General features: G+C 40.3%; 1 protein-coding gene across 1 annotated transcript in view; it reads left to right on the forward strand.

The window, feature by feature from the left end:
- Positions 1-220: 220 nt before the first annotated feature.
- LOC121641639 (high choriolytic enzyme 1-like) overlaps positions 221-16,922 on the forward strand; it is a 39,815-nt gene continuing 23,113 nt past the window's right edge. Inside the window, exon 1 of the mRNA XM_041987906.1 lies at positions 221-309. Coding sequence (XP_041843840.1) covers positions 221-309 — 89 coding nt within the window. The remainder of the gene's footprint in view (positions 310-16,922) is intronic.

A 16,922-nucleotide genomic window follows, 5' to 3' on the forward strand; every position in this document is an offset into this window, starting at 1 on the left:
CCAGTCTGTGGTCCCTGCCTGCTTTAAAGAGCCATCATCATCCCTGTGCCGCCCATGGCCCTCACCTCTGAGCTCATGAAGTGCATCTGTGCCTCCCTCCCCAAGTCTCTGGACCCATTTCAGTTCGTTTACCGGCCACGGCAAAGTGGACAGGGGACTATGTAAGGATACTGTTCATTGACTTTAGTTCAGCTTTCAACTCTGTAATCACTACACTGGAATGGTGGAGAATGTTCTGACTGATAACATCAACCAGTGGTGCGGGAACAGGACTGGCCATGACCGGAAGGCCCTGCAGAGAGTGTTGAGGTCAGCAGAGTGTACCACGAGTACAACACTGTCCACCCTCCAGGACATCTTTAAGAGGAGAACAACAGCCAGAGCAAACAGGATCATAAGAGACCATCATTATCCTAACAATGGTGAGCTGGAGTGGCTGCGCTCTGGCTGGTGTTAAGGCTCATTAAGGTGAACCCAGAGAGACTCAGGAGGAGTTTCTTCCCTCAGGCTGCCAGAACTGTGAACTCTACCCTGTAGTGACTCGTGTTCTACCTTCTGCTGAAAAACACTGTCATTTACTCATGTCACTTTAACAAGGTTTATATTGTGCTACTATTTACATTGTCTGTCTATCTATAAAACATCACTGAACAATCATTGTGCTGTGGCTTTTTATATTTATATTGATTGTCTTTTAAATTTGTCACTGTGTTGCTGTTTTTGTGTTTTTACTAGTGGTAAATGGATGTGCACAGCCTCGGATGAATGTACGACTGCATTGCACTGCCATCTTTCACGTGACAAATAAACAACTTGAAACTGGAAATTGTACACAGGCAGAAAAAAGAAAGAAAGGTGAAGATTCTCTCAAGGTCAGCAAAGATATGCAGGTGTTTAAAGTTATTAAGAGAAAGTCAGAGCTCCATGCTGTTCTCCAGGGCCTCTTTGATAGGTTCACTCCCAACTAAAAATAACAACTAATCTATGTGTTACAAAAATGTTTATAGGTACAAATAGTTTCAGTTAATAAAAACCTGACAATAAATATCCACAACAGTTAAAAAAAAAGTCTCCTCTCCCCCCACCAGTACTTTTCACACATGTTGTGCTCAAAGTAGGGGAAGCACCTATTCTCCCACAGCAGTGGTTCCCAACCTGGGGTCTCTGGACCCACAAGGGGTCCCCCAAAGAGTACTTATGGTCCCCGAGGCTTTAAATGTTCAGAGCCAGGGTGATTTAAATTAAGATCATGTCCACACAGAGATGAGTTGAGGCGTAGTCGCTTAATTTTTTTTTTTTATCATTTGGGTGCTTCATTCATATGGAACTAGCCTTTTGGGAGGCAGAAAACAGAAACTTTGCACCATTTCATTAATGAGACATGTCTGAGAAATGCCACAGTGCAGATAATTTTTTTTCTTTTTAAAGTGAGGTTATATGTTCGTAATTATCTTAACTTTGGTTTTATCAACAAAAAGCAGTCCAGCAGAATGCATCATTACGGTGAGAAGCAGCTAATAAAAGCAATAAATTCATGCAACTACCAAACTTGGTACTCTACCAGGTTCCTAAAGGGGGTCCTCAGGGAAAATAGGTTGGGATCCACCGCTCTGCAGCAAAAGGAAGTAGTGAGCAACAGCAGCAAAAACAGAAAAGCTGCACACTGATCTCAGGAGGGACACATATAACTGGAGACTGCTGTGAAACACTGAAAGATTAGCAATTTAAATATGTGCATTGAGAGCAGTTCCCTCATCTTGTTTTCATGTCTCTGCAGCATATTATTTATTTAGTTACTTTACTTTATTTGAAGATTTCTAAACAAAATTCTGCAGACAGTCCAAATAATTAATTGAAAGGAAAAGAAATTAAATTTTAGGCTTTGATGATAAGGTTCATAAGTTCACAAATCTGCTAATTATCCAGCCCACATGTTAGAAGACTAAGTACCAGCAAAAGCACAACTTCAGCCAATATTACTCAAGATCACCAAGTAAAAAAAGCGTTTCCCGGGGACACAAGAAATATATTCTCTAGTTGAAACTGTGCAAAGACAGATATTGGTTTTCCTGATACTGTGTCAACCCGTGTGGCCTTGTTCTGCTCCATCACACTGATAAGAGCTGACAGGGACATCTAAAGCTGCTGAGCCCGACTCCTCTGGACCAGCAGTTCTCACTGGCAGGTCATCAAGACTCTCTGGCACTAAATTGATCTTCACGCATAAATGCACAAACACAAAACCTGCGATGTTGCAGTGGAATCCTCATTAAAGACTAAATCAGCTCTAAATCAGGCTCAGCACTGTTATAATCCTTGTCTGGAAACTCACCAAACAGGAATGCTGATCTTAATTTTTAAAATTAGGCATTGATCGGCTCTGAGTAAATACAAATATCAGAGAGCTCTAACACCAGCTTAGATCAACAAGCACTGTGTACAGCTGTAGGTAATTATTATTTTGTGCTGTAACGTGTAACCCTTACAAAGCAGGACCAATATCACAAGTTTAAGTTATAACACATTTCCTTCATTTTATATTATTATCCCATTTTATATTTTATTTATTAATGGGGTTGTGCACCCCAAAATGTTTTTTGAGCTGTAAACAACACATGATTACTTAATTGTGATGAAAATCACATATATTGTTGATAAAATTTGCACGTTTTAAATTTATTTTTAAAAATGGGATTTTGTGGGTAAAAAATGTCTCATCACGCCTTCTACAGGGTAAAACCAGGTTAAGTTTTTAGTGACATAGAGAGGTATCACTATGTAAATATACAGTAATGGGATCTTTCCCAGAAAACAAATTCACCTTCTCCCTGTTGACGTTGTGAGCCTCCAGCTTTTATTATGTTGTGACTGCAGGCTAGTTTGTGTGCTTATAAGAGCATGTACAGCTCTTCTCTTCAGTACAAGGTATTCAGACTTACAGATTTTCCTGAACCTGAAAGGCAAAGAGACTGAGACGAGGCTAGAGTCAGCATTCCACCCTCTTGCTTGAGATGGAGACCTTTGAGCTGGTAAAGCCTAAAAGGGTCTTCTCTGTTTGGAGAACCTGCTGCTTCAGTGCAGCATGAAGTAGTTATGCTGGTTAGGAATTTTGAGCTATCTCTCACTGCTTCAGGTTTTTGCATCCAAACAGCTTATAATCTTTTAAAGTGGTCTTGAGCAGTAGTTCTCTAGGTTTTCCTGAGGTAAAAAAGGAAAAATAAATTTTTAGTCCAGTCCTTTCTGACCAGTTTCAGAGAATGTGTTTGTGTTTTTTTAATCATTCAAGCATGAAGAAACCACATCGAACTTAAAAGAGGAATCAGTGTTTTGTCTACAAAACAGATAACATCACAAAGAAACAAAGTTTTTTTTTTTATTTCATACACAAATATCTAATCAGCCAATCACATGACAGCAACTTGTGTAGTCATGGTCAAGCCAACTTGCTGAAGTTCAGTGTCACAATGAGGAAGAAAGGGCATTCAAGTGAACGTGGCATGGTTGTTGGTCTGTTGGTTTCATTGGTTTCACAAACTACAGTCTGACTATTTTGTAACACAGCAATCTCAAAATCCCCACACAGAGCACTAGAAGTTATCTGGTGAGGACCCTTCTCAGGGCACTTAAAACTCTTCTATTTAGTAGTCTAGCTTCCAAATCCTGACCACTTAAGGATTTAAATAGCTTTTTTAAAGGGAGAAAACATTCCTCTCATTACCTCCAACTGAGAGGTAATGAACTCAAACAGTCATTTAATCACAGGACACACACATACACACACCATCACCATTAAACAAATAGACAAAACAACTGCATGAGATGAATTTTAAGTGGAAGGCCTGATGTGTTGAGAGAGCTGCTCAGCCATAACATACCAGGTGTGTTAAGTCTGTGATCTGAGCTGCAGCTTTCATCCATCTGAATCCCTTTAAACATTTGCATCACATGAATTAGGTTCTGATTTGTTCATAATGTAACAGGTGTGCTCCACAGAATAGATAATTACAACTTTTTGTTGCTGTCCTTCTATTTTATGACACAATTTCCATTCAGAACTGAATATAAAAGGCCTCGTTTCATTGAAAGACTTAAGGCATGGGTCTCAAAGTCCCAAGGCCAATTGACGCCCCCGGGACAATATTTTGTGGCCCCTACTTGTCATCAAAGTTTATTGTTAGGGTAGGTCATACATTTTTCTCAAACATCATTGCCCATACTGTGCTTTTACCAATCAAACATAGCCATACAGTCACATGACCACACCTACAAACAAACTCTTCACATATTGTGGACAGGGAATGAAACACACATGAAAACTATCAGAGGCAGCTGTCTGTGATGCTTAAACTGAGAAGGACGAACACCTCTGGCATCATAAGGAGCATATTTGAAAGATAAAGTGATTTTTGGTGGATTCTGTGTACTGCTGTGACACCTATGCAACTAAAACCAGCTTCTCTCTTTTAAAATCGTGTCATTAAAAACTTTGTTTTTTGGACACCAGATGATGAAAATTCTCTATGTAAGGCTTGAAAACTATCAGAAATTTCATAAATAAAAAGGATGAAGTGGTTTTGTGTATTTTTGGGGCCCAGTATATTGATGGGGGAGTGGAAAAGCAGGCAGTTTTTAAAAGAATTGCTCCCCACCTTCCCTGAGCTTTCCAGGATGTTAGAGCACACCACGTGCCTTTTCGGGAGCACATATGTGTATGAAAAGCTCTTCTCAACTATGAACTTTAACAAGACAAAGTACAGGTTCAAACTTACTGATGAGCATATTTAATGCCATAACAACTATAATGAGAGGAAAAACCTTGACATGGGATGTACCACAGACAGAAAGTTGAAGTAGTGGATATGAGCAAGTCCTACCAATAGCTAGAGATGTCACATGGGCAAGACTGTGGAACCAAAGAGCAGACAGGGATCTAAAGCTCAGAACAAAAGGTTTTGTTGAGGAATAAAACAGTTTTGCGAACTGGTAGGACCATGAGCAGGCAGACAGAATCTTTGGCTCCTCAGGATGATTTAGAGGCTGTGGATGCAGGTGTGACACAGGACCAGGAGGTGAGGTATATCCAGTAGTTTTGGAGATCAAAAAGGCTTAAGCAGGATTCTCTGAAAGGACAATGCATATAATAGACCTACAAATACAAGCAAGGCAAGATTTTCCAAAAATACAGGAGACCAGATACCACGTGTTGATAGTTCAACAATCTGGTGTTGAATGAAGGAAGGACTGTGGTACATATACACTACTGGTGTGATGACTAGATGAATGGCAGCTGTAGGAACCTGTCAGCGGAAACAGCCACGCCCACACACACAAAACACAACACATGGGGGAAGGACAGGGAAGAAACAGAAGGGCAGACAATGGCGTCCAGAGACCCATGACAAGAGAGGCCTGGACTGAAGGACAACACAGAGGCGCTAATAATAGCAGCACAGGAGCAAGTCTTGAATACCAGAGCAATTGAGGCAGGTGCAGTCTGTGCAAAGAGGCCCCCTGAAACAATCCAGCACATAACAGCAAGGTGCAAGATACTGGCAGGCAAGGCATACATGGAACACCATAACCAAATTGCCGGCATAGTGAACAGTAACATCTGTGCAGAACATGAACTGGAGACCCCTAGCACACCACAATGGGAAACACCTCCCAAGGTGGTGGAGAATGAGGACCAGTACCAGTGGTCATCGGCGCACTGGGAACTGTGGTCCCTACACTGGAGAAGTGGCTCCAACAGATGCCTGGAGAAACATCAGACATCTGCATCCAGAAAAGTGCTGTCCAAGGAACAGCTAAGATACTGTGTAGGACCCTCAAGCTCGCAGGACTCTGGTAGAGGACCCAAGCTTGAGATGAACAGCCACCCAGCCTACCCAGGGGAGATTAGTTTAGTTTATTTGCCATTTGCAGAAGGAAACCACATTGGAAAAACCAATTGCAAGGAACTCAAAGTGCATTGTCACATTTAACAGAACCAAACAAACAACCACAAGCCTAAGAATACAACACATAGACACATCCTAAAACGCATAATACTAAGAACAATAAAAACACTAAATCACTAAAAAAACAACCAAAAAACCAGTATAAAACACTGTATAAATAAATAGCAGTAAAAGTAACTAAAACAGTAAAATGCATGTCTGAGGCATTTCAGAGTACATTGTTCAAAGTCATGACAGCTTGTGGAAAAAAACTTTTAGAATGACGAGATGTGGTGCATTTGATAGCACGATATCATTACCCTGAGGGCAAGAGGTCAAACATCTTCGTAGCAGGGTGGTCAGAGGGATCATTGATGATCTTTAAAGCTCTTGTTAAGAGTCTGGATTTGTATATGTTCTCTAGGACTTGTAGGTCACAACCTATCGTCCTTTGAGCAGAGCGAACCACTCTGTTTAAAGTTTTCTTTTCTTTCACAGTGAGGTTACTAAACCACACAGTGATGGAGCTGGTAAGAAGACTTTCAATACTATAATACACTGATAAAAGTTTAAAAGAATAGTTTTGTTTTGAGTGAATTCTTTTAATTTCCTTAAAAAGAAGAGACGCTGGCGAGCATTTTTTGCAATGTTAAAAGTGTTTGACTGCCAGCATTGATCTTTGGAGAGAGTGACACCCAGAAACTTACATCTATCAACTATTTGTACCTCAGAATTATAAATGACAACAGGTTTGTTCTTCTTCTTACACCGACTAAAATTAACAACCAGTTCACAGGTTTCAGAAGTGTTCAGAACAAGGTTGTTTTCTTCACTCCAACGGACAACATTTTCTACCTCTGCTCTGTAATGTGATTCCCCCTTTGAACTGATAAGACCGATAACAGTGGTGTCGTCTGCATACTTGACAATCAGATTGTTAGGATGGGTAGCAGCACAGTCATATGTGTACAGAGTGAAGAGCAAAGGACTTAAAATACAACCTTGTGGGGAGCCGGTGTTCGTTCATCAGATACACAGCCATTAATTTTGACCTTCTGTGGTCTGCAAGTTAAAAAGTTTAAAATCCATTTGCAGATGGCATCACCAAGTCCAAGAGATTTCAGTTTGTGAATGAGCTTCACAGGAACCAGAGAGTTAAAAGCAGAGCTATAGTCTATAAAAAGTATCCTTGCATAAGATTTTCCTTTATCTAAATGTTTATATACAGAGTTCAGAGCAAAGGAAATGCTGTCTTCAATGCTGCTGTTTTGTCTATAGGCAAACTGCAGTGGGTCCACAGACACAGGAACTTGTTCTTTAATATAGTCCAACACCAGTCGCTCAAAAGTTTTTATTAAAACAGAAGTTAAAGCCACTGGCCGATAGTCATCAAGCCACTTCACAGGTGTCTTCTTAGGCACTGGTATTATAACAGACTTTTTAAAGCTAATGTGACAGTGCAGTTTCTAAGTGACATATTATACAGGTGAGTTAAAACAGGAGCAAGTTGCTCTGAACACAGTCTAAGAACACGAGGATGAATGCCACCTGGACCAGGGGCTTTCCTCACCTTGGCCCTGGACAGGACTCTCATTACGTCCTGCTGATTGATGGGATTGCTTTGGGACCAAGAGAGGTCTATGGCAGCATTTTTGGTCATTGAGAAGAATAAGAATGATGCTTGTTTTTACATCAGTCTCCATAAGTCTCCATAAGTCTCCATAAGTCTCCAAAGTCTCCAATAAGACCTAAAAAACCCCACTGGATTCGTTGTTACTCGTTCTTTTGAAAAACAGTCCCCAGTAGGGTCTGAATACTTGCAAAGTATAAAAACAGACTTGCTAAGTTGACACTATTGGGTAGTGATGGGACAGGTCTACCCACTGATTCAACTTTGGAAGCAGCAGGAGTGTGCTGTCTTTAGCAACACAAAACAAAATAGCAGAATGTATTACAGAAAAATAATTTTAATAGGTACAGCTTTTTGTTGGTAGCATTGTTTCTTATTTTTTAGTTTGAAGCTGAAATCAACATTCTGTACATCGCAGAGCTCCACTCTACTTTGCTCTGCCATGTCTGTGGCAGCTGTTTCTGTGACTGAAAATTGTAGGAACAAGTCAGGACTTGCTGGACATTGGTAAGGATACCCAATTCTACCCCCATAAGCACTAATGCAACCCCATACCATCAGAAATGCAGGCTGAAGAGCCGGCACTAATAACAACAGGGATGATCCCTCTCCTCTCTAATCCATAGTTAAGGGATCCGTTTTGCAGTATCCCCATTTTCCCCTCCATCTTATGCTCTGTGTTAAGATTTGCTGTATTATGTTAAACCAGGGCTGACAGGTGATTACAGTTTTTAATTGCAGTTAATCACATTGCTGTATAGTTACTAGCCATGAACAGCAATTTAATGACAGGTTCATTTTATTTTCTACTACTACTGCAGTCATTTAACAAAAGCTTACTATTACACATTCATTTGGCAATCATTTATTTTACAGCTACAACAAAGTGAGATTCCACTAATGCATTAAATTTTAAGCTCTGATTAGAACACAAGTTTGGCTTAACATTCAGGATAAATGCTTGGCCACATGTTTGGCCATGTATTGTGTTAAAATCCACTTTAATTGCTCAGTTTCCTCTAGTGTACAGGAATTCATTGAAATTGTCTCAAAACCTTTAGGCTGTTGCTCTTATTTATTAATTTTTCTCAAATGATTTTTATTGTTGTTCTGATTCCTGAATAGAGATCAAGTGATTTGTAAATCAGTTGGTTGCCATAAATGATTTGTTTTGACTTGATTCTGGGTTTTTGTTTGTGTGTGTGTTACACCCCAAGTGTAATCTTTTGTTTTATGTAATTATGTGGATAAAAAATGTAGTGTTTTAGTTATAAATTTTTATGTATCAGGAGTAATGAAGTACGCTGCATGATTCAGCAGCTTGAATAACTTTTCTGGCTCTTCTTTACTTGCTTCAGTTAATTTTTCATGAGTCTCCAGACTCAGTTCTCTGCCCTTCAGTTTTTCAGTGGTACGTCTGGCCTTGTACATTCAGCTCCCTGTTCAACTCGCCCGAGTCTGCTTAGCCCAGTCGTATGAGTCATAACCTGTAGGTAGGTCCAGTCCTCGAGGGCCACATTCAAGTGCAAGTTTTCAATGTTTTCCCTGCTCCAACACACCTGACTCAAGGTAATGACAGAGCTAGGCTCTCGGATCCATTTAATTTGAGTCAGGTGTGTTGTCCTCCAGGACAGCGGTCCTCAAGAGACTGACTTTATACACTACTGCTGTAGGTAGTAAAAGTCCTCTGACACTTGAGGCTCCGATGCATGCGTTGTAGCTCATTGTTACGGCCACCGCTTATTGCTGGCAGCTGTGGCTCATTTTTGCCGCTGATTGCCAGTTCAGGAGGCTCTGTCTGGAGTGGCTGGAGCCGGCACACTTCCATCCCCGCCCCTCTGATTGGCTTCTCTTTGGACCAATCAGGCTGCAGCTTGTGAGAGGCTGAGGCTAAAAAGGCTGCAGCCGAAGCCAGTCAAGAGGGGAGGCTGGATTGGCACAGGCCGCTTCCGCTCACTTAGTCTTTGTGTGTTCATTGTAGGAATGTGGCTTGTTAGCACAGGTGGCCCCTTGTTTCGAGTTATGGCAGATTTTGGTGGTAGCAAGGCCTACTGAGTGCTCACTGTGCTTCGTGTAAGTGAATCTTCTGTGGGGCAGACCATTGTTTGGACGCAGCAGGAGGATTCCTGGCTGTGGTGTGTCCCATGTGGGGGCTTTGGATGGTTCTGTTTTTAGTTTGGATTCACCTTAGTTTACGCACTCAGTTCAGTTCAGGCTCTGCTACACTTTAGTTTGTGTTTCTGCCATAGTGGTTATGTTTAGTTTGGTGTTGGGCTAGTTTAGGGTGTTTTTGTTTGTGACGACGGTCACATTAGTTTATGGATCTGCTGCTCTTTTGTTTGGTTTTAGTTTCACCGAGTTCTGTACATCCTTTCGGTTTCACTCGGTGGGTTCTGGTATATGTTCTGGCATATTTCTTTCAGCAGGTCCGCTATCCCCAACACTCATTTTGTGTTTTCTTTTGTTACAGGCTTTACCCTCTGTTCCACACCAGTGCCAATAAAATGTGCTCGGTTTAATTTTACCACCTGTCCTCAACATGTTTATTTTCTTTGTTACACCCTTCCACTTACCCCTAAAAAGTTGGGTCGTAACACTCATATACAACCATACTTTTTTTCTCTGTCACACACACACACATACACACTAAGCACACACAGAGCTCGGCCACAAACTTTCACCTCCCACACCCCTAACCCCATTCTAAGCAGCTTAGAGCTATCCAGTAACTAGCTGTTTACCAGTGGTGAAAGAGCCGGCTGAAGCTGAATGATTTCCATTTTCGGTTGATGAGCCAGTTTCTTCCTCCTCCTGCTTGTTTTTCCTTCAGGTCAGGGGCTGTTTTGGGTAATACTGCTTTTAGTAAGCAGTGGATGTAACTGTGTGACCTTGTCCAGATGGTCTGCTTGAGTAAAGTGCAGCGTGAAAGCAACCAAAGAAGGTGCACCATTTCTCTTCATTCCCCACCCAGTCTGAGTCCCCCAGACTATACTGGTGTGAATGTGCCCTAAGATAATTGCAGTCCTCCCTCTACTGTGTTAACATACATCTGAATGCTCCATAAAAGCAAATTTACCACTTTTTCTGCTTTTATAGAGGCACTCACACTTGATCAATCAAATGCATGTGATAAATGGCAACTGGCTGATTCTGCATTTTTGCTCAGTTTTTGTTAATTGAATAATAACATGGCGTGATATGTTGTTTTTCATTTGAAGTTGACCTAGTTAGGCCTGATTATTTTCTTTTTCTGTCCTTATCCCTAAAACCTTAGAACTGACAAAAGGGTGTATTAATTTTTTCAAGACCTAATATGTCTCTTGTAATTAAACTGAAACTGGTTTAAGCTGGTTTGTCCAGACATCCCAGATTGCTTTTTACAGTCCACCCAGATGCTCAGTTTCACTTAAGAGTACAGTGCCTTTCTTTCCCCTTCTTTCATATACCTGCTCAGTGCAAGTCTGCAATAAAGCCAGATATGAGGGCCAAATGTTAGGATGGCAATGTATGCCATATATCAGCATAATCCAAAGCCTGCGGGTGGATCTCCTCGCTCCTCTGAGCCCAATTATACAGTGTGTGTTGTTTGAGCAGACAGGCTATGGTGCAGATTGAGCCTCAGATCAAGCCAGCACCACCTACCTCCACCCATCATTGCTCTGACACCCACTCATATTCATAAATAGCCAGCTATAGAAACGCATGGGTGCACTTATGCATGATGGAGATTATTTGTTTAAATTTTACGAGGTGTTGTGTGCTGCTGCATAGTTGTTTACACTGTCACAAGTATAATTAATGAGACAGAATTTATTTAATGATGTGGACAAAGGCAGAAAATTCCTGACACTCACAATGGAGCTGTGTTTCTTATCCAGTCTTTCTAGTCAAATTTAGTGTGAGCCCCACTGATGAGAAAACCTTGTCAGCTCTCAGAAACTTCAGTTTTAGCATTCATTTAATTCCTTACTACACAAAACAATCAAATCAACAGAACTTTCAAACACTTAAATGAAAGGAGCACAAAGAAGAAAAATCTTATATAATCCGCTCCTCTCACACAAATAGTTAAAGCAATAATAAATTAAAATTACCAACTGATATCTTCTTGAACCCCACAAATAACCCATGAAACACAAAATTCCATACAGCTATACAAATGGCACATTACATTCACAGATCTGCCATGATTACTTCAGCAAGCAATTATTAATGCTCTGCATAAGTCTGTAAGTTATCTGTTGATTTTAGTCAGGTGTGTTGCACCAGGAAAACTTCTAAAACCTACAGGACCGCGGCCCTCAGGGACCAGGATTTGTCAGCATTCTGACTGACCAACATGGCTTCAGAGGTAGGACAATACCGCTTCATTTTTGTTGCCATACTCTGGACTGTTTAAATCGTGTCCCTGCATTTTCATTGGGACAGATTTCTTTTGTAGACAGCACAGCATGGACGTGATTTTTTTTTTGGCAAACATAGGAAGGAAAAACTAAAATACCAATTTTTACATTTACATAGCCTTAAATTTATCAAACAGTCTTAAGTGATATTTAAAAAAATACTTTGTTATCCTGCTGTGGCAGCACCTTTAGTTGTTTTAAATAAACTTTTGGGCTCCAACATCCACCGGACTCCAGTTTATAGTTCTGTTTTCTGTTTTTGGGTCTTTCCTCCTCGTTACTGACCATCACCTCATGGCAAGTACTCCCTCACAGAACGTCACACTAAATTCTCTCTCTCTTTTATTTATTTATTTAGTTTTTTTTAAAGAAAACTCAACAAGAAATCATACCTTGCCTAAATGAAGAAAAAAAAAGGTCCAGCTGGCTTCTTTTGAAGTCCAGCACATCATTCATTCCCCTCATTAGAGGACCAACAGGTATAACATCAAAGTGATGAAGGTTGGAAGTTTGAAGTACTTGCAGCAGGCTATTTTTTTTTATTTATTTTTTTGTGTATACGTATGTGTTTTTTTTCCTACCTGTGTCATCACAGTGTAATTATGGAGCAGCTAAACAGTAAGTGGCCCTGTGGAGTCTTTAAAGACACTGATCAGAGGCTCAGAGTCTTTAATGACATCCAGTGGGAGGAGGATATTGCTCAGTGCTGAGAACTTTCTGAAGACATCTGCTTCTCATGCTCCCTTCACACATTCCCCCTTTACTTTGATAAATGTTTCACATGAACTTTCTCTCTCTGTTTCTTTATCTCCTGTCAAGCCAACATGGCTCTGTTGCTGAGATCCAGACACACACAATTTTTACAGGAATAAAGCACAACACTTTGAAATAACAGAGCATTTTTCAGCAGACTTAGAAACATTTTATTTCCCCCCATTCACAGCAGTCTAGGCATAAGAAAAGAATCTTATACACCTGGTAAAAGGGATATTACTTCAGTACCTCAGTGTTTATAGACACCAAGTAACCATTGGCTTCACATTAAAGTAATGAATTTCAGTCCCACAGCAAACACAGTTGAAACCAAAAGTGAAACTTTGAACCCTTCAAGCAACTCTCAGATCTCTCTCTTAGAAAAACCAAGGTTTACTGTCATCTTAATCTCTCTTTTAATAGGAGTTTTTTTCCTTAAGACCATAGTTTATTCAGCAGAAGAAAATCGGAACATTTGCTTGCTCCACACTGCATGACAGACACGACTTCTGGGGATGCAACATGGCTGGACAAACTCAAAACACATGGACTCAAGCAAGATTCAGAGACGTAAAGATGGAAATTGCTCTCCTCAGTTAAAATAATAGATAATATTATTTATTATCTAAACAAGTAATGACTAGTTTACTGCAGTGTTGTGTTATTTAATATTATTTAACCATTCACTCAGTACATATGCACATTTTGTTTTTTAAAGATGAAAGTAAATAATAGTGACTACATCTAATTAACATAGAAAATGTGGTTATTATTGGCTGCGTTTACATTACAGTTTTTTTTAACAAAATAAAAGCAATATTTCTAAAACTTTGACAAAGTACAATTGAGATTTACAGAATGGTGTTTAGCGCATAAGACGAAACTCATAAAATCTCGTCCCGCAAGACTCCACTTTAATAAGAAAGGAGATTTCTAATTCCTTGTAAAACTCTGCATTTAGTTGTTGTTTGCTATTTAGGATAACTACTATATTTTTCCATCTTTAATTTTTTTCCATCTCCTCCCCCTTCCATACATACTGTACTATCTTTACTTGAAATGAACTGGTCATGTGACCGCCTATGTCACACCCGGTGATGTGTAAATGTGGAAAAAGTGTTTCCATTACATTTTTACGATATACTTTGATATAAAATTGTCTAAAAACCAACTCATTAAAGCGTAAAAACCTTTTAATAATATTTGAATTTTTCTTTTTTGGGTCAAATGTTGTCCCATGTTAAAAAAAAGCCAACTTCACAGCAGAAATAAACATGTTTAAAGCCTGGTACAAAAATCCATTTTAGGATTAATAGGTCAAGTTTACGTTCATGACAACTGTGAGGGGGTGAATTTTTTTCTAACTCATCCATTTGGATATTATTTAATCTTGAAATTCAGCATAATTAGGGGTGTGTCTTTTTTATTGACAGAAGGGAGAGCACAGCGGTTTTTAGCCGGCTAACAGTGTGCCTTAGCTTTAGCCCGCCTATCTCTGTTAGCTGGTTAGCTTTCGTTGCTCCGGGTTAGCTCGGTTAGCTCTTAGCTACAGGCAGCTCGGAGTTTGATGGTTGTCAATCATCTACCTCCACCTTCACAGTCCCCATCTAAGCTCAGCCTCTTTGCCCAATTTTGGATTTCCGATTAATTTCGGGACTAAAGACATGTGTGACGCTACCAAGATGTTGACGGTGGGAAAGCCCAACGAGCTTCACTTTTTCTCTTCAGAAACCTGCGAGTGACTTCACGGAGGCTCCGTCCATCTTTTTTATACAGTCTATGGTTTGCTCCGACACTTAAACGTAGGGGGTACGCGTCGTTTTGGTGTCGTGTTGCAGTTTCTCCTCCTAATCTGAAGTGGCAGCAGGGGTGGCATCGGCCGGTAAACTCACCAGGTCAGAGTTCTTTTTGATGGTTCACTTCAGTTCGATAGGTATTTTCTGTTTTAAAACAACAATGGCGTCCAGTATGGTTCAGTGTCTTTATTAGCTTGTGGAAGAAAAAGAAGAAATAATTTGATCAGCCTCAAGGGAGTACCTCCATGTAACCATCTGTGTCGCAGGGGTGCATGACAGGTCTGGAAGTGGTGCGGACCTCTTAATTAGTTAATTAATTAATTAATTACGGCATGTGCTTTTATAAATGTTAACTGTAATGTGTTATTGCCTATTAGAGGAAGTGGGTCTGCACCATTTATAGCCCAGGTGAGACGGGTGGCGGAGTTTTCGCTTAATTTAAACCGGGCGATCACCTGGGTACCAGCAGGATGACCTGCTCAGATCCAATGGCTTGTTTGCTTAGAACACCACTTCTAACCACATGGGTGGAATAAACAAATCAGAGTCGGTTTGCAGATAAACTTAGAAAATCCTGATAAATAATGTTGATGTGTTGCCTCAAACAACTTTTATGGATTTTATTATTCTTTTCAGCTGCTTTAGGCAGTGAAGTTAAAGTAAATGGACACAGTAACACTTTGCAGACTACAACCTCAAAGAAATGCGTACAAAATTATGGCTTTATTAACTTTTTATTATTTTCATGATAACTTTTGCCCTGAAAAATCAGCCCCTCTTTGGTTTCTTTAAGTGTCTCCGACTATAAAATGGTAAATGGTCCATATTTATATAGCGCTTTACTGTACCTGGAACGATACACAAAGCGCTTTACATACATCACACACGTTCACACACTGATGGCAGAAGCTGCCATGCAAGGCACTATCCACGACCAATCAGGAGCAATTAGGGGTTCAGTGTCTTGCCCAAGGACATCTCGAAATGAACTAGACTTAGCTGAGGATCGAACCGCCATGCCGCCCCAAATGTTTTGTAACTGGTGTAACTCTCTTTAGACCAGCAGGTATAGAAAATCTGGTCATCATGACTTCCACCATGCCCCACAAAGCGTTTTGTCTAAAAGTAACCGAAGAACATTACAATAAGTGCTCTTAATAACTACTTTCATGTTCCTTTTAACTCATTTGTCATGATTTTGCCACTGGCTGATAGGGGAAGCTTTGTATGTCATCTCAGTCTCACATCATGGCACAACTGTCCTCCTTATTCAGTTTCATCCATCCCAGAATCTCCTGTTCAACCTTGCTTCTTTTCCCATGTGAAGCCAATCCCATTCACACCCCACAAGACAGAAACATTTCTGAGAAATGTGTGTGTGTGTGTGTGTGTGTGTGTGTGTGTGTGTGTGTGTGTGTGTGTGTGTGTGTGTGTATGTGTGTGTGTGTGAGGGTGAGATGGAGACAGACAGATAGACAACAAGAGGTGTGGATTTGGATTTCACACCAGAGAAGTGTAGGTAAGAATAAAAATGTGAGCTGTTTTTCCATAACGCAGCTGGAGTCTCCTGGATTAATCGAATATGTATTCAAAGGGATGGTGCCACAGCTCAAACACACATTTGTTTTCTTTCTGAGCATTAATTGAAAATTAATGTGGCTGTCATGTTTGTGTGTGAAGTACGGAACATAAATTAGGTGGAAAAGTGGAAACAGCAAGTTCTCTACCAAGAAGTTTAAAGTTTACTTTTGAACAAATGATATAGAAAAATATATACAGTACATATTAGGGGTGGGACTCAAATAAAAAAGTAATCTGATTGATTACAGGCTTTGTCATTAATCAATCTTGAATGATTGCATTTTAGGCTGCACAGTGGTGTGGTGGTTAGCACCGCAGCGTCACAGCAAACAAGGTTGCTGGTTTGAACCTTGGCTTGGGGAGGTTAGAACCTGGGGGATGGTGGCCTTTCTGTGTGGAGTATGCAAGTGTGGTATGAATGCATATATCCTGGTTCTCTGGCTTCCTCCCACCATGCAAAGACATGCATGTTAGGTTAATTGGTCACTCTAAATTCTCCCTAGGAGTGTGTGTGAGCGTGAATGGTTGTTTGTCTCTTCATGTTGGCCCTGCGATGGACTGGTGTCCAGGATGTACCCTGCCTCTCACCTAATAAAATGCTGGGATAGGTTCCAGCTTACCCGTGATAATGGACAAAGCGGTACAGAGAATGAAAGAATAATTGCCTTTTAAGCTGAACTCTGAGGTGTCCATCAATTTAATCGCTCTACTGGAAACAATGCACTGACAAACTTTCTGCCTTTGAATATATATATATCTATATCTATCGATCTATCTATCTATCTATCTATATATATATATATATACACACCCTGGGGTG

Source organism: Melanotaenia boesemani, chromosome 1 (genome assembly GCF_017639745.1).
Source record: "Melanotaenia boesemani isolate fMelBoe1 chromosome 1, fMelBoe1.pri, whole genome shotgun sequence".
Taxonomy (NCBI): domain Eukaryota; kingdom Metazoa; phylum Chordata; class Actinopteri; order Atheriniformes; family Melanotaeniidae; genus Melanotaenia; species Melanotaenia boesemani.